The 18140-nt window shown below is 36.8% G+C and overlaps 4 protein-coding genes across 4 annotated transcripts; 2 read left to right on the top strand and 2 right to left on the bottom strand.

Moving 5' to 3' along the window:
• The first annotated feature begins 1696 nt into the window (after nt 1-1696).
• On the top strand, nt 1697-2398 carry LOC140824408 (uncharacterized). The gene is given in 2 exon segments (XM_073185999.1): nt 1697-1862; nt 2355-2398. Coding segments are annotated over 2 exon segments (210 nt in total).
• A 484-nt stretch (nt 2399-2882) lies between these two features.
• On the bottom strand, nt 2883-6336 carry LOC140823953 (uncharacterized). The gene is made up of 6 exons (XM_073185556.1): nt 5947-6336; nt 3947-4289; nt 3782-3866; nt 3533-3619; nt 3200-3445; nt 2883-3110 (listed from the first exon to the last, which is right to left on the bottom strand). The coding sequence occupies exons 1-6, from the start codon at nt 6090-6092 to the stop codon at nt 3052-3054; spliced, it is 966 nt and encodes a 321-aa protein (XP_073041657.1). The 5' UTR covers nt 6093-6336; the 3' UTR covers nt 2883-3051.
• A 4656-nt stretch (nt 6337-10992) lies between these two features.
• Nucleotides 10993-11991, bottom strand: LOC140824407 (uncharacterized). Its single transcript, XM_073185998.1, has one exon. The coding sequence runs from the start codon at nt 11989-11991 to the stop codon at nt 10993-10995; it is 999 nt and encodes a 332-aa protein (XP_073042099.1).
• Nucleotides 11992-12784: 793 nt separating this feature from the next.
• Nucleotides 12785-16464, top strand: LOC140823952 (pheophytinase, chloroplastic-like). Its single transcript, XM_073185555.1, has 6 exons — nt 12785-12925; nt 13617-14388; nt 15204-15430; nt 15662-15853; nt 15938-16094; nt 16169-16464. Exons 2-6 carry the CDS (start codon nt 13630-13632, stop codon nt 16394-16396), a joined length of 1563 nt encoding a protein of 520 aa, XP_073041656.1. The 5' UTR covers nt 12785-12925; nt 13617-13629; the 3' UTR covers nt 16397-16464.
• Nucleotides 16465-18140: the final 1676 nt, after the last annotated feature.

Below are 18140 nucleotides of genomic sequence, written 5' to 3'. Positions count from 1 at the left end.
AGGTCAAAAATTTCATGATTTCACAAATGCAAATGGATGCTTGTGGTGCTGCTCATCGATACCTAGGGTAAGTTTATTTGTGTTTTAGGATTTTAATCGAGCGATGCTATGTAGGGACACTGTAGGTGGGAACTAAGATAATTTTAATATCTAAATTATTCATGCTAGTTTATCGAGGAGGCGAGTGGATGCCTGTAAATATGGGAGTTTCATGAAGTTTCCATCACCTTTTTTCCGTATAAAATAATTTGGGAAATTCAATTAGATGATGTACAAGTTATCTTTGGTTCTTTTTCGGGTTTTAATTGAATTTGTACCTAAGAATCAAATATTAGCCTTTCTAGGATCTAAAGCTAGAATGTGTAAACCTCAAAATGAATTACGTGGGTTATTTCCCAAAATTAATTAGGCACATAGCTTAAAAAAGAAAAGAAAAAGAGTGCTTACTGTTTGAATTGAATAAACTAAAGAGAGGGTTTAGTTGTGTAGATTAATCTAGTGCATTGAATTTTGAGATTTAATAGATTAAGTCTTCATGCATGTGTAATGTCATATATGTTTGATTGATTTGATTGAGATATGTGTCTATATGCTTTAATTGTTGAGTTGGTGTGACAAATATGACATACACATTGAGTTATGATCTTTGGATACCTATTTATGATTGGATTTGATTATGGGGTTGGTGAGCACGATGCTATGTTTGACATTATGTGGCCCTTAAATGCATAGTCATTGTGGCTTCTACGATTGATTGATTGAGATTTGGGATTTGATGACGCTTTGCCGACGCTATCATAAGATCATCCCTTATACTTGATTGAGGTCGGTGTGCCAGCTTGAGCATTGATTTGATAGCGATTCGATTGACTCTGATACATGCTCAGTGGATGAGCGTTTGAGCTTATATCTTCACGACATACATGCATTGCATATTATATATCATTGTGTAGATATATGTGGTATATATTATTATTGTTTCATACGGAGCTTTGCTCACACCTAAAGAGGGCTGTTGTTATCTTTTTGTGCGGACAATGATAGATACTCCATGATATTAGGACACCAGATATGGTACTTCTGGAGGGAGTCACAGTTGAGCAGATGTTTAGTAGTCTTTCCCAGTGTATATATATGTATCGATATACCAGGGCATGTCCCGAGGATATGAACTTATTTGTATGGAGTTGATTTCAGTTATGTGTGGGCATAAAAAAATATTTATATTGTGATGTGTTTAGACGAGACTATATTATATACTATTTTTAGTATTATAATTAAAGATGACACGTTTTGGGCTCAGTTTAAAGAAAATTTTGACTCATTTTTCACTGCAATTAATTAACTCTAATCAAATTGTATTGTAATAACAATTAAAAGTTAAGGCCCTACAAAAATGTTCACCAAAGTCTAATGAAATGGATTCTTCAAGGGATGCTAAGAAGTCACATGTAAATGCCATGTTGTATTTGTATCTCTTGATCTTCCCTGTTCTTCTATTACTGAGTCGAGTTGCTGAGCTTATGACCCAACTATTCTGAATTCGAATACATTATATGTTTTTAACTTCATCCACGATTTTTTTATGAAGATGACGTTGAATTTTCTAGTATGGTGCATTTGACATAATGAGAATCCTAGTTATTTTGACATTTACGCAAACAGTTTGACATCACTGGCGACGTCTCTGGCATAAATGCAAGGAGGATGTATAGCTGACAGAGGATCTTGTGGAACATGATTTGATTCTGCAAGCGGTTCGGTACGAACGAAGATATTTCGAACAAAAAGTAGCTCCCTCGCTCTAAGGAAGAGCCTGACTCCATTCCCTCATAGGATTTGGGAATGGTCGGCTCCATCAGGTATCGGATATACGTCTCAGCTATAGGAAATAACATCGGTGAGGAGGATAGGTGGATTTGGTAATTGGTCTGTTCCGATTCTGATAGATGAGCCTGACATGGCATTTCCACAATTAAATAATATTTCATTCTGGTTGTTGCCACCAAGCCGACTACAACAAGCTCGCGACTCTAATAGAAAGAAATGGTAAGCACATCCGGTTGGAGTCTTTATTTTGATGGGCCCTGTTTAGTCATGTTTTATGTATCGCGATCAACTATGATAGTGACTCTGGATCAGTTGCGCGGATTATGATTTTACGAAAATAGGAAGAAAAATTCACTTGAAATTTTGGTTTCATGGTATTTGATATGGTCTGCGTCTATTGAGAGAAACCGTCTCTCGTCAGTGTTTGACTTAGCAAAGTATTTTTTGCAAAGAGATTCTCACTTTGGCTTAAGTGGAAAATACAATTTGCCACTTGGTTCTGATAATGGCCATTTTTTTTCTAGCCAAACGTTCCTTTTATGTCAAGGAAGCAGCTGTAACCTCGTGAGACTAAATTTTATGATCAAGATGATAATTGTGTTAGAGTAGATATCCAGCCAATTGTTGGCTAAAAAATTTATTTACTCAAGTGTAATAAATAATCTTTATTTTAATATAAATTAACTTTTTATGATTTTATTTCACTTTATCTATATACTCATACAATCAATATAGATAAATTTTTTGATTATATTTTAATATAAATGAATCGTAATTTGATTTTGAAACTCATTTGTAAGCACAATTTATTCTGAAGCCATCTAACTTGTGAGTCGTAAATGTTGTGTAATTTATAATTGATAACGTTTCATATCGGTTATGCACGTTTAAGATGTCTCATTGTTTTTCCGCCCAAGGGCTGCTTTTTGGGGACAAAAAATGCTTTTGAAATGGATCATATACCTGTGACTTTACCCAAAATTAAATAATATATACAGAAAACCAAATGAAATGGATCATATACCTGTGAGTTTACCCAAAATTAAATAATATATACATAAAACCAAATGATAGCATTTCCTTGTTGATCCAAAAGTTGTATAAATGATTGGAGTCTTGCACCACTTTGTTGCACATATATCGCTTTATCATTCCTATAATTGATTGTCCTGTACCATGAACCAAATAATACAATAATATGATAAAAGTTGAATCTGCCGGTCACTTCTCAAAACACAAGGAAATTATGATAGGTCCTGCCATATCCCCAATCGCACAACCTGTATCAGAAAAAAAAAGAATTTGATTGACCTTGAACATGGACGAACTTGAAGGAAATTTTCATTTCCCAATTCAGATTTACCCATACCAATCCATTGACCAGTTGAAGGGCGGATGACAGCAGCTCCTATCCCAGCGCCAATGGAAGCAAACACGAGCGATGCACAGCACCTAATTGTGGTACCCTGAATTTTCTTTCCAAGAATCTGAAAATTTTCTGCTATATCTACAGTATCACCACTCGCTTCTTTGCTTTTATATATAGAAGTAAAGAATCGATAGATATCAATGCCCACTTGGACAAACCATGATGCCAAAACTCCGAGAAAATGCCCTGTTTAGAAATGGGAAAAACATGAAAACCAGTATTTTGTTTCAACTAAGTCCAACGACATTTGGGCGGAGAAGTTTTTTGAATTACCTCTCAAAGTGGTTCTGCTAACGCATAAAACATAGTTTGAAGTCGTCATTCCCCTTCCAGCCTTCCGAGTGGCCGACTTCGGAGCATCTGCAAAAAGTAGTTAACGGTATCATTCCAGTTGTTCAATACATTTTATATTTACATTAATAAATTCTGTATCATATTAAAAAAAAGAAAAATACATCACATCAGATGATGAAAGTGATGAGCAGCAAACTAATTTGTCACACATAATTTGGGAAAGGGTACCTTTGAGAAGTTTCCAAGCCATACGCTGTGAAACATAGTGAACTGCGAGTCTTTCAAGAACACGTCTTGTTGTAACTACAGTGGTCTGAACCAAAGCTTTCTCTTAGTATTAGTTTGACATTTAGATAGGCACGAGATTTAAGTTTCGAGAGGAAAAAATGTCACCTCGCGACAAATTTGTTTCACAGATTTCTTGAAAGGCACAATCAAATCTAAACGAGCTTCGTCTGGATTTTCTTGTAAAAAATTGTCATCATCCTCTTCCATTGGTGACTGAGGCTCCAAAAGAGGCAAATAAAATAACAAAAACGACCTCAGTGAGGTAAGTGCAAGAGCTTTCCAATGAAATGCTGAGAGTAGTGGTTTCATTTCAATGTTGTACATTTTCGAACTGGGTTTCAGTGCATTCTCCTGAAAGATACTTCCAGATGGAGTCCATATATTAGACAAGTAATCTTCACCTACTGCCAGCCCAGAGTCGCAGTACGCAATGCGTGTTTCGCCATTGCTGGTACAGAGCCATTATTACAGAGATATGTCAATATCAATCCGTTATCAGGTCAACAATGAAATGCATTGAATTCTGACGAATAATCCTGTTTCATCAGTTCGAGTCATACAATGACTTATTAAAAAGAGAGAGATTGGTACTGATAAAGAAAATGGTGACTTCAAGTTGCAATAAATGAAATCTCCGCCACACATTCATGACCACAATCATACGTTGCAACGAGATACAAGTACAACCATTCATTATCAGACAATCAATTACAAATTTACATGCAAACACAAGCAAACAATAAGGTCCATGTGAGCCGCAAAACAGATTTTTTAATATAAGCAGTAAAAGATCTACTCATAACAAAAACAAGTACATAGATGTGAATCCTCGCTCAAAGGTGAAACCTCTACATGGATGATAAATTAAGAACCAAACCGGCAATACAAGTCCATTTATGAGAACACACACGCAACACACATATATTAATATAATCTGTGTGTGTGACTGTGTTTGAATGTATATGGGCTGACTATCTATGCAATTATATTCCAGTTTCATTCATTCTTTCAATCGTGGCCATCGCTGCAAGAACCTTCCTTCCTGGAAACTTCTTCTCACTTCCCATCACCTCAAAACTATGGCTGCACGTGTCTAACACCCTTAATGAACTATACTTTGCTGCACATAAATAAATTAGCTGGGGAAATAGTATCACGGCTCTAAGTTTAATTTTAAAAAATTTCCATCCAGGTAACCATGACTGCAAGTTATGCTTTGCTTAGATTAATGGTTCTCTTAAGCTCATAAATTCTGAACAGAGTACATGAGAATCCAGTATTATGGGGGAAGTGCTATCACTTAACAATCTGCTTCCATTTATAATATTTCATTCATAAGGAGTAAAATGGAATTAATACAGGGCTGAGAACCCCTTTCCATAATTCTCAAATGTCAAATGTGATGCTTCGGGCTCTAATTCCCCGCTCATATCTTCATCTTGTTCACAAGTTCATTCCATTCCCATCGCCAGCTGATATTTTCCCACATAATAAATGCTAAAGGAATCCGAATGATGCCAAGGCTAATCCTACCGTCCTCGTATGCATATAAGTAAAGCTCCAAGACAGTGTGACGACTGACGGATCCAACAATCTTCCAGTATTTTTTCTTCACTCAGTATGTAGGACTATAATCTTCATAGATTGGCTCGATCCGGTGTGGAATAAAGACAGAAGTTAAAAGCCAAACAAGATCAACCACCAATTTGTGTGTCATAGCTCCAACTCAACTGTTTCCTTCAACTTTATCATCATATGAGTTACTAACTTGATACTTCAAATACGATAACAAGAAGATAACTTAATCAGGAGGCATGGATAAGGGAGCTCGGAATTTGAATAAAAAGTCACTTATTCCTTTCAACAATAATCATAATAAATACAGTACAAACTGCCAGAGGCTATAGAGAACGCCTTTAAATGAAAAAGATCATTCGGTGTATAATTTTTCAAAAATAAACCATCCTCACAAACAAGCAAACAACAATCTCCAGCATTTTCATAATTCGGCACATTCTGCTACTTCGCAATCATGTAACAAGCAAATTCTCTAAATTATAAAATAATAAAATAACGCCACAACTTAAGTTCGAATACAAACGCACCCGAACAAAGCCCTATAAGCAAAAGGTGTGGAAACAGCGAAAGACGCAGCGAGTGTGTTGGACAACAGGGATCTCGGATGAACCTGTTGGCCACTAAAGCTCGGATTTTTCCTCAGAAAATCCAAAAACAATGCCACACCCGCCATTATGCAGAGCCTCTTCGATTCAACAAAAAAATTAATAAAACAAATAAAAAAAATAGTGATTCGCTCTCGGACCCAGCTTTCAAATCAAAAAATTAAGGAGCACAGCGCTACGCAATCTCGTATGCATTGGCATAGATTAAAAGGGGACGCAGCCAAAATCAAATCTTGGTGCAACCTATGTATGAATTTTGATCGGCATAAATCCTACGGCAATTTTTCTAATTCCATGAGAAGGTTGGGGGGCTTTTGGTTTCTTCGATTTTGCTGGTTTCAGAAGCGTACCGGTAAGCATGGCCCAATCCAATATTCTGGCCCTATACAAAAATTAAATCTTACTTAAATAAAAAACCAAAATTTCAAATTAATCGATCGATTGATTCGGTTTAACCAAAATTTTGCACATTCCTATACAATAATATTGGAATTTTCGAACTCATTAACCTATATTTTTTTATTAGATTATTGTCAGTATTATTATATTTATCATTATTATTCGATTCATTTATTTGAATAATGAAAAAAAAGTAATTGTACTATATTTTGGTAAATATTAATATTTTTTTAATCAATATTACCAGAGTTTGATATTTTGTTAAAATATGAGTTAGAAACATCTCCGACTAAATTTTAAATTTGTTATTATACGTTTTGGTAAATATAATGATTTTTTATATTTTAAAAGAAAAAAACAAAATATTGACTGACTACTTATTTTAGTATATATATTGTTATAATTGTTAAATTGAATAAGACCATTAGATATAATATAACATGATTTAAAATTCATTTACAATATTTTCTACCAGTGTTATATATATTTATTTCTAATATTAATAAAGTTAAAATTATGTTTAAAAGGGAACCAGCAGCTTATAAAAGCATATGATAAATTAACTATGCTTCAGTTTGAAGAAGGTGTTGACGTTGCACATATATTATTCAAATATATATATATCAATGATGCCCGAGTCTAAAATTGTGCGCTCTCTTTCTTCATTGTAGTACTTAATTCACTGCTAAAACCATTTTGCTTCTGAGGTCTAAACATGCAAATATATATTTGGTTATGGCAAAAAAGGCCAGGGTTTTGAATTAGCCTCAAGCATCTACAGAAAAAGAACAATATTGGTTATATAATAGCCGGAGAGCTGTAACAAAAGGAGGAAGATCGTGCATGAGAATACCGACTTGCAAATAGTGTTCACCACACACTACCATGATGCATAAAATTAACGAACTTATGCAACCAAAATTTAATGGGAGGATTAATTATTTCGAAATCCTTGTATAACACATGCACAAATCCTTAGCTCACCATTATGTTGCTTCAAGCTGTAGTAAATGTGAGTGAGAAGTACATGGAGGCAAAAAAATTTAAAAAAAACACTACTAAAAAGGCAAACATAAGCGGAATGCAGCAGACACACACTGTGGGAAAATAGAGATGAGGAATTGACAGCTTTTCTCATTGATCAACCCCGTAAATATACAACTAAAACTCCTTAAACATAGGAGTAGTAACAACCTAATAACAAACTAACTAACAAGAAGAAACTCTAACTAAGGGAAAATAACAGAAAGATTACATAACAAATCTGAGTAATTATCTTCTATGATTATCCTAATTATATGGTGAGCTTCTAGATGTTCCACAGTCCCCCTCAAGCTCGGACATAGATATTAAGAAGATTGAGCTTGTTACATATGTCTAGAAAGCTTGGTCGAGAGAGGGGTTTTGTAAGAATATCCGCCAACTGATTTTGAGATGATACATAGTTCATGGAAATAGTCTTTGCCTCTACTTTCTCACTTATGAAGTGTCGGTCAATCTCGATGTGTTTAGTCCTGTCATGATGCACTGGATCCTGGGACATGCTGATGGATGCTTGATTATCACATAGCATCCTAATTGGGCCATCAACACTGATTTGTAGGTCTCGAAGCAGCCGCTCAAGCCAAATTCCCTCACCAACTCCATGTGCAAGTGATCTCAACTCTGCTTCAGCACTACTCCTAGCGACGACCGATTGTTTCTTGCTTCGCCATGTAACTAGATTGCCCCACACATATGTGCACATTCTGGAAGTGGATCTTCGATCGGAGACCGAACCACCGTAATCAGCATCTGTGTAAATATCTATATGTCGGCTGGGAGTCTTTCTAAATAAAATTCCTGATCCTGGGGAAGCTTTTAAGTATCGGAGAATGCGCATTACGGCTTGCATGTGTATCTCTGAGGGGTCATTCATGAACCTGCTGACCATGCTTACAGCGAATGTGATATCAGGTCGGGTATGAGCCAAGTAGATCAATTTTCCTACTAGTCTTTGGAATCTCCCCTTATCGGCGGTTTGCTCAGTTGTTCTTGGCCGTAACTTGAGGTTTGGGTCCATGGGAATATCCACAGGTTTGCATCCAAGCATTCCAGCTTCCTTGAGTAAGTCAAGGGTGTACTTTCGTTGTGCCACTGATATTCCATTCTTTGAGCGTGCTACTTCCATCCCAAGAAAGAATTTCAGCTGTCCTAAGTCTTTGACTTCAAATTCAGTAGACAATAATTCTTTCAGTCGTTTTATTTCTTCCACGTCGTCTCCAGTAATTATTATATCGTCTACATACACACTCAGTATCGTACATTTCCCATGAGAAGAGTGTTTTGTAAACAAGGTATGGTCGGCGTGGCTTGGATGATAAAACTGTCGTTTGAGAACTCGAGTGACTTTACCAAACCATGCTCGAGGAGATTGTTTCAAACCATATAATGATTTCTTGAGTTTGCAAACTTTGTTGGGATTTAACCCGTTATTGAAACCCGGTGGTATGCTCATGTATACCTCTTCCTCTAGGTCACCATTGAGGAAGGCATTCTTGATGTCGAGTTGAAACAATGGCCAGTCAAGGTTAGCAGCAAGAGATAAGAGAACTCTGATTGTGTTAAGTTTAGCCACTGGTGCGAAGGTTTCACCATAATCAACCCCGTAGGCTTGAGTGAATCCTTTTGCCACCAAACGTGCTTTAAGCCTCTCAACTGACCCATCTGCATTATATTTGACGGTGAATAGCCATCTGCATCCCACCGTTTTCTTTCCCGACGGTAACTCTGTAATTTCCCAGGTTTTATTTTTCTCTAGAGCATGGATCTCCTCATAAGTTGCAGTCTTCCATTCTGGTACTTTGAGAGCATCCTCTACAGAGGTAGGTATTTGAATCTGATCAAGATTTGCGACAAATGCCTTGTAACTTGTAGATAGATTCCCATAGTAGATAAAATCTTGCATACGATAGGGGCCACAATCTCGAGATGGTTTTCTCACGGCAATGGGTAAGTCCTGGTTAATTTGATTAAAAACAGGAGTTTCATCATGAGTAAGAATATTACCTTGTTCGGTTACAGGTTCTGAAGCCGAAGTAGAGTCATGGATGTGTTGGTGTGTGTTCTCTTGTTGGACTTCATGGGGAAATTCAAGTGGTGTCGACTGATCATTCAGGAGCAAGTACTGGGATGTCTGGGATTCACTAGGAACATGCTCCCCCCGAATGGCAGTATTGGAAGAATAGAAGGGTTGTTTCTCCTGGAAAGTGACATCCATAGTGGTGTAGAATTTTTTAGTGTGTGGAGAGTAGCACTTATACCCTTTTTGTGTGGATGAGTAACCAATAAATATGCACTTAAGAGACTTGGGATCGAGCTTATTCTGATTGTAAAGATGAACATAGGCTGAGCAACCAAACACTTTAGGTGGAAGGTAGGATATAAGGCGAGTGTGAGGATAGGCAGATAAGAGGGCTTGTGTCGGGCTATTGTAGTTGAGGATACGAGATGGCATGCGATTTATAAGATATGTAGCCGTAAGTACTGCTTCCCCACAATAGAATTTTGGTACATTTGAGTTGAACATGAGTGAACGTGCAACCTCAAGAAGATGTCGATTCTTCCTCTCAGCAATGCCGTTTTGTTGGAGAGTTTGAACACAAGAACTTGTGTGCACGATTCCATGGGACTTGAAGTAGTGCCCAAGTTCGTGATTGAAAAATTCTCCAGCATTATCAGAGTGGAATATCTGAATATTAGCATGGAATTGGGTTAATATCATGGCATGGAATTGTTGAAATAATGAAGCCGCCTCGGATTTGTTTGTCATAAGGTACACCCAACAGAGCCGAGTATGATCATCAACAAATAATAAGAACCATCGAGATCCGGTAATATTTGCAACTTTAGACGCTCCCCAAATGTCACAATGAATCATGGTGAATGGTTTAGATGCCTTGTATGGACGAGGTGGGTACGAGTTGCGAGTATGTTTTGACAGTTGACAAATATCACATGAAAATGTAGTGACATCTTTATTAATAAATAATGAGGGAAATTTTTTTTTCAGATACACGAAATTGGGATGGCCTAACTGATAGTGAAGTAATAGGATATCACTATGGTTGCTGTCCTGAAAACTAGAAATATTATGTGAAGATGCGAGAGAGCATTGTGGAGGTGCAGTGGGGTTGTTAGTGTTGATGATGTAGAGTCCAGAACACAGTTTAGCACATCCAATCATCGTCACCGAGCCCAGAGCCTGAAATAAACAAGAATGATCATCAAATGTTGTGAGACATTTCAGGTCCTTATTAATTCTATGGACGGAGAGCAAATTGCACTGGAGTTTTGGAATATAAAACACGTTATCAAGTTTCAACTTTGGAGTGACGGTAACTGATCCAATTCCTTCTACCATGGAATGTGTACCATCGGCGATCATAATGGAGATAGGATGGTCACATGGTGAATAGGATGTGAATAAGGATTTGTTACCAGTCATGTGATCTGACGCACCAGAATCGACAATCCAGGACAATTGAGCAGCCTGGACATGAAGAGCTTGAGAAGTGTTACCTCGTTGTGCTACATTGCTTGAGCCTGCTGGCGGTGATTTATGGGCTGGAGGATGATGCTGTGAAGAAGATCAAGCAGCTCCTTACTAAATAAATTGGAAGGTGATGGTGGGCTTAAGGTTGCAGTGTTGGCCTTGCTTTCTGGATCACTAGAATGGTAGGGTGGCTTTCCATGAATTTTCCAACACGTCTCACGAGTATGTCCGAGCTTCCGGCAATGATCGCAATACGGACGTGGCTTTCGTGGTTTATTGTCAGATGTAGCTTTTGCCGCAAATGGCTGGTTGGAGTCCGATGAGTACATCGCCAATGCCTCCACAGGGGTTGAAGATGACAATGGTGTCTCGCCCATCATGACTTTCCGCCGACTTTCTAAATGTCGAACAGATGAGAATGCTTCTTCAAGTGACGGTAATGGCTTGATACCGAGAATACGGCCCCTGACATCATCAAGCTCATTATTCAGTCCGGATAACATCTTGAACACACGCTTGGTCTCAATGATTTTGTTATAGAGATGGGCATCTGTAGGGCATGTCCACTTGTGTTGATCGTAGAGGTCTAGTTTCTGCCAAAGTCGAACAAGGGAGGTGTAGTAGTGAGTGACTGAGGAATCGCCTTGTCGGAGGTCATGAAGGCTGCTCTCTATCTCGAAGAGCTCAGACGTGTTATCGATGTTGGAGTATGTTGTTCTTGCGTGATCCCATATCTCTGCTGCAGTGTCATACATCAGAAATCCTTCACCGATATCAGTGGTCATGGAGCTGATGAGCCATGTTTTTACCATGTTGTTATTGGTCTTCCATACTCTATAGCCTGGATCGTCTACTTCTGGAGCTTGAATTATTCCAATCAGGTAGTCGTCCTTGCCTTTACCACTCACAAACATCAAAACTGATCTGGACCATGCTAAGTAGTTTTGGCCATTAAGCATGTGATGTGTGATGAAACTGGTAAAAGAATCTGACGCTGAAGCAGCAGAGATAACTGGTAAAGGTGAGGTGGCCATAACGTGAAGATGGTGTTACAGGCTCTGATACCATGTGGGAAAATAGAGATGAGGAATTGACAGCTTTTCTCATTGATCAACCCCGTAAATATACAACTAAAACTCCTTAAATATAGGAGTAGTAGCAACCTAATAACAAACTAACTAACAAGAAGAAACTCTAACTAATATAAAATAACAGAAAGATTACATAACAAATCTGAGTAATTATCTTCTATGATTATCCTAATTATATGGTGAGCTTCTAGATGTTCCACACACACTACTTACTCTGACAACTTAGAAACGATAAAGCGAAAAGAAATGCGAAAGAACAAATTTTCAAGTGATGGCTTGCATTCAACAAAACCAAATGTTTGGCAAAGCGCCGACTCGATATTTGTTTTTTTTATCTTTCTTCATCAAATTAAACCGAAACCCACGTAATAAAAAGTCATGTATGGAACAATAAAGGCATTTACCGGCGAGAAAAATCGTTGGTAATGCCGACGTATGTTTTGAGAAATTAGTTGGATGACAGGATGAGATACACAACCCATCTCAATGGTTTTGGTTTTGCAGAAGAAAAGATTGGATTACAAGTGGGTTGATAGCGTTTAACCGATTTGAATGTTCTTGAGAGTAGCCGCTGCCTCGCAATAAGATGGTCGGCAGCCGGCCAGCAACAGAATTATAGAATGAATTTTTTTTAAGATTAATTAATTAATTGGTAAATATATTTGACACGTGTAATTTGTCGGCCGACGGTGTCCACATATCATTGCGTGTACTACCTTTTCTTTTTTTGGAGAATTTGACTCTTCAACTTAAAAGAAAAACAAACCCAAATCTCTCCTTCTCGAGTCTTGTGGAATAACCCCTGCATTTATTATTATTAGTTTGGTTAAGTCTCTCCTGAAATCTGGGAAGTTTACTCCGGGCTTCCATAAAACAGGTAAAGATCGTGTTTTTATTCTTTTAGATTAGATGGATGGATAGGTTCGGCATGGCTTTTGTTTAATCACGGTCAAATTCTGTAATATTCGTTTGGTGGGCATAACTTGTTGCTTTCATGAGCTGGTGATTTCTTTTTTCTTTTTTAATTATCAGAAGAAGCTTTACTTTAATTAATGTAACGTTTGTGTTAAGCCTATGAGAGTATACGCCAGACTGTTGGCTCGATGGATAGCGTCATGGTAAGCAAGAATTTAAATGCAATTTTACTAAATAGTAAACATCAGAGATTCTTGAAGTTTGTTTCAGAAGGAAGTAAAAAAAGGAAAAGAATGAGAGAGAGATTCTTGAAGTAAACATCGACCTTATTCACCTGAAATCGGGGATGAATCCTCGTTTAGAAAACATTGTTTTTTTCAAGTTGAATCCAATTTTGTTGATTCGTTCCATAAATAAGAAATGCTGGTAATTTCTGGCCCCTTGAAGCCTTTTGATTCACTAGAAGAAATGAAAGAGTACATCGAGTCCTAATGTGAATTGAAAGGGATTTATTTTTTTTGGAAATGAGAATGAACATAAGATCTGCTATAATTGTGGTGCACTGCAATGTAAGCTTTATCTTTGTAGTGTCTTTGTTGTGGGATGTGTAGTAGCTAAGTTGTGCTGACTTATCATTCATTTGCTTATCTCAGACAGCTAACTTTGATGATGGAAATTCTTTCTTGCCATACATCACAACGCCATTACATTGCAAATCTCAAATGTGGTGTATCGGGCTTAAATTCACCTTCCCAAGCGTATCCTATTGTAAGAGAAAAAGGGATTTTTTGGGTTGTACTTAAATCGACATGCAAACCTTCAAGATATTCTCGCATGCATAATCTGAAATCAAAGAGAATTGTCCAGTGCTGGCCTTCTAAAACAGTTTGCTCTATAAAAAGACGTAAACATGCTAACACTCATGTCTTAACTGAAACTAATAACTCTTATGTGCTTTCTGGTGAAGAAGGTGAAATTATTGTGACTGGTAATGGCCAGTCAATACCAAAGGTCTTGATTCCTAGTTTGCCGGATAATGAGAATGGCAATAAGGTCTCTCCCATTAGCAGCTGTTTTTGGGAATGGAAGCCAAATTTAAATGTTCATTATGAAACTTCAGGGTCTGAGAATGTAAATTCACCACCGGTGCTTTTCCTTCCTGGCTTTGGTGTGGGCTCGTTTCACTATGAAAAGCAGCTTAAAGATCTTGGCCATGACCATAGAGCATGGGCGCTAGATTTTCTGGGTCAGGGAAAATCTTTACCATTGCAAGATCCAACATTTAGGTCTAATGCTGGAAGTAAATCTGCGTTAGACGGAGAAAGTAACGCTTGGGGTTTTGGAGATGAAACTGAAACTTGGGCGAAAGATTTAGTTTATTCCGTTGACTTGTGGAGAGACCAAGTTCGCTATTTTATTGAAGAGGTACCTTGAAACTTTATGCACGACATATGTAGGTATTCCCTCAATGTTGATGAAACAGATAAGAGTGAAACTATTTACTCAGTTTGATATCGGAGTTTTTTTAGGTATTTTTAACAAGTATCTTTAAATGATAAACTACTTCCAGCCCTTCATCTTTCCTAACGGTTTCATTTGTGCGTTGCAAATACTTTTCTTGACATTCAATTAGTGATGTGCCATTCATGTGAATGTGATTTTTTTAATTGACTATATTTGTGTGAGAGACACTTCTATATTCCTGATGACTCCTTTTGAACTCGCCATTAGTTTAATTTTTAATTGCTGAGGTTACACTAGTTATGCATCACACCGCCGTTATTTTTTCATTAGCCTTTTCTTAAGATTTGGCTGCCTGTTTTTCTCCCGACTCTTTGCCAGATCCTTTTCCTTGATTACCTCTGCACTTTTTCTCCAATGAAGTTTCTATCTTGCTTTCATCGTCTTATTACCGGAAATTTATTTATTTTTATTAACATTCGAAGATTGATTAGGCTCTGATAAACTTAATTGCCCGTATTATTTATATTTTGCTGTTAATTCTTTATTGGTCACTTTGGGCACTCAATCTAGACCTTCAGGGCTTTAGTATGAATGACTCAGACGCGGAACATGAATTGATGGCATCTTTGAATTTAAACTCATTGAATACTTGAGTTTAAAAAATCTTAACTTTTTTATAATCATGATTGCTCAATTTCGAATGGTATTTGTGGTAGATATTCATCAGAGCAATCTGTTGTAGAGATAAATGACTGTATAATATGATGCTACTGCAGGTGATTAAAGAACCTGTTTATCTCGTGGGAAATTCACTTGGAGGCTTTGTGGCACTCTATTTTGCGGCAAGCCACCCTGAGCTGGTGAAAGGTGTGATCTTGCTCAATGCAACTCCTTTTTGGGGATTTCTCCCAAATCCTGCAAGATATCCAAGATTTTCGAGACTCTTTCCCTGGGCAGGAACATTTCCTCTCCCTTCCAATGTCAGGAAGCTAGTAGATATTGTGTAAGTTCTGTGAGCCAACTTTTCTTTGCTATCTTAGTATCTACTGCAATGCACTCTAATATGTAATTTTATATGCAAAAAAGACGTTAAATTGTGAAATGTTTCATACTTTGGTCTTTTGGGTTATCGTGACAGTTGGAAGAGAAGCTTCTGTGCTCATTTTAATGAATCAAAACATATTGCTTTTTTGTTTAATAACCTTTTAAACTTTGGAATCCTTTTTTGTTCTAGATGGCAAAAAATTAGCGACCCAAAAAGTATTGCTGAAATATTGAAGCAAGTATATGCAGATCACTTGACAAACGTTGATGATGTGTTTTCTCGTATAATCGAAACGACACAGCATCCTGCCGCAGCTGCATCATTTGTCTCGATAATGTTTGCTCCTCAGGCAAAGCTTTCTTTCAAAGAAACTTTAGCTAGGTTGGTTCTTGATCAGATAAAAAACCTTACATATATCTCATGTTTATATGATATGATTTAGCCTTGTGGATTTGATGTGAATAGGTGTCGAATTGAGAATATACCGGTTTGTCTGATGTATGGAAAGGAAGATCCTTGGGTGAGACCGGTTTGGGGTTTGCAGGTGAAAGGGGCGTTACCGGATGCTCCATATTACGAAATGAGTCCAGCTGGTCACTGTCCTCATGATGAAGTTCCGGAGGTACGTCGTCTACCTATGTTATGTAGGAGTTCATTTATGTGGATAAATCAAGTTTGTAGTTGTTTGATTTGCAGGTGGTGAATTATCTTCTGCGTGGTTGGATAAAGAATGTGGAATCAAAAGGCAGTGCAGTACTGCCTTTGCTTGATGATTTGGAGAGCGCCGGGTATAGTAATGTGAGTAAAGATTTGGAGTTTAGCAGGGACGGATCCAAGAAATCAGTACGGGTGAAATTTCGTGGCAACACCACTTTTTCTTTCCGGGAATGGCTAAACTTTCATTTCAAGAAAAGGATTCCTTGAAATAAAATGTCCACCAACATAACAGAAATGTATATTTACTTTGTATTTTGTTGTTTTATTCTCACTTTTATGTGGCTAGATATAGATATAGATAGCAATAGATATAGAGTTGTGTGCTATCTAAAAAGTACGTATATAGGTATAGATTTGTGTGTGATGTACTTCATTTGTAGTATGTTATATGGTAAAAAAGGTCACAGAGCCATATATACTAAAAAGAAAAAATAATTCAAAAAACAATCACGACTCTGAGAAAGAATTACAATTACAATTTTCATCATAATTTATTCACCGGACTTCAAAGGTGTTCGAATAAGAAGGCTGGTTATTTATTACCTATGATATAATTTAATTCCCAAGAAATAAAAGCCCATCCTCAAAAGTCAACTTCTCCAACCCATATATTCACACACGCATCTGTACATACAATACAATTTGGTGCGTGTCGCTACGCTAAAGGCTTTCTCATGGGTAGAAATTATTGGCAGAGAATGACACTTGGGGAAAGATTAAAATTTTGATCTAATTCAACTCAAAAAACTGATTCAAAGAAAGGAATTATCCAAGTTTTTATATGTAATAGACAACTAACACACTCACCTTATTCCCAAAAATAAATATTTGAAGTGTGAATTGTAAGTTCTGATGCCACGTTAAATATTGAAATTTGAACTTATCTCAACTCCAAAACTAACTCAAAAGGAGGATTGTCCAAGTTTTTATATGAACAGAATTTTCTCATTTGTTTCTATTTTCATTGATTCAGAGCTATCAGATAATTAATCTAGATGTGCATTCTGGTTTTATGAAAAAACATAACTCAGACAGAAGTGATTATAGGCCTGACATTGTTCATGAGGTTGGTATAGCTATACCATATTTCAAGGAATTCTTCGTTAAAATTTGGTGTCAAACCTCTTATAACTTTGGTCAATGTAATGTCATGGATTAACGGCAGCATGTAGGTATATTTATAACCAAGAATTCTTGGAAAAAACATAATCGAATATACAAGAAGAACAACATGCGTTAGTTACATAAAAAAATTAAGCAAATTTTTGTCAAAAAAATATCACATATCCGAATGAAGTTAAAATACGATTTTAAAAAAAAAATGTACTTCTTAGTAAGTGTATTAATTAAAAATTTTGTGAATTATGGAAATTAAATTTTTTTAATAAATAATTTACCTTGAATATATTTAATTTAAATGACATTATATTTTAGTTGACTCGAATCTAAATGGCAATATTATATTGAATTCCTGAACAATTTAACGAAATACACAAAATAAAATAAAAAGAAGACATATATATTAAGGATAAATTTATTGTTTATGATAAATTCGACAAAATATAATGCATGTGAATGTAACTTCCTGATTCAATTTTGATATAAAAAAGTTATTGTGGGGTCCTTAGTAGACTTGTCAAAATGGGTTAGGCCCGTCGGGTCGGCCCGCCCCGCCATAAAAATTGAACGGGTTGGGTTGATAAAATAGCAGCCCGTTTGGAGGTGGGCCAAATGGGTTGAGCCCGTTTGGGTTGCGGGTCTAGACGGGTCGAGCCCAAACGGGGCGGGCTGGCCCGCCAAATTAGGATAAATTTTTATATTTTTAAGTTTTAAGTTTTATATAAAAATTGGAATAAGTTTTATGCGCTCCCATGCCTTAGAACAAATATATTGATAATTTACTGTTAGAACAAATATACATAAAGAAAATAAAAAGAGAGAAATTTACAGA

Source organism: Primulina eburnea, chromosome 2 (genome assembly GCF_022965805.1).
Source record: "Primulina eburnea isolate SZY01 chromosome 2, ASM2296580v1, whole genome shotgun sequence".
Classification (NCBI taxonomy): Eukaryota; Viridiplantae; Streptophyta; class Magnoliopsida; order Lamiales; family Gesneriaceae; genus Primulina; species Primulina eburnea.
The sequence above is the reverse complement of the archived record's forward strand: the minus strand, read 5'-3'. Positions and strand labels throughout refer to the sequence as shown.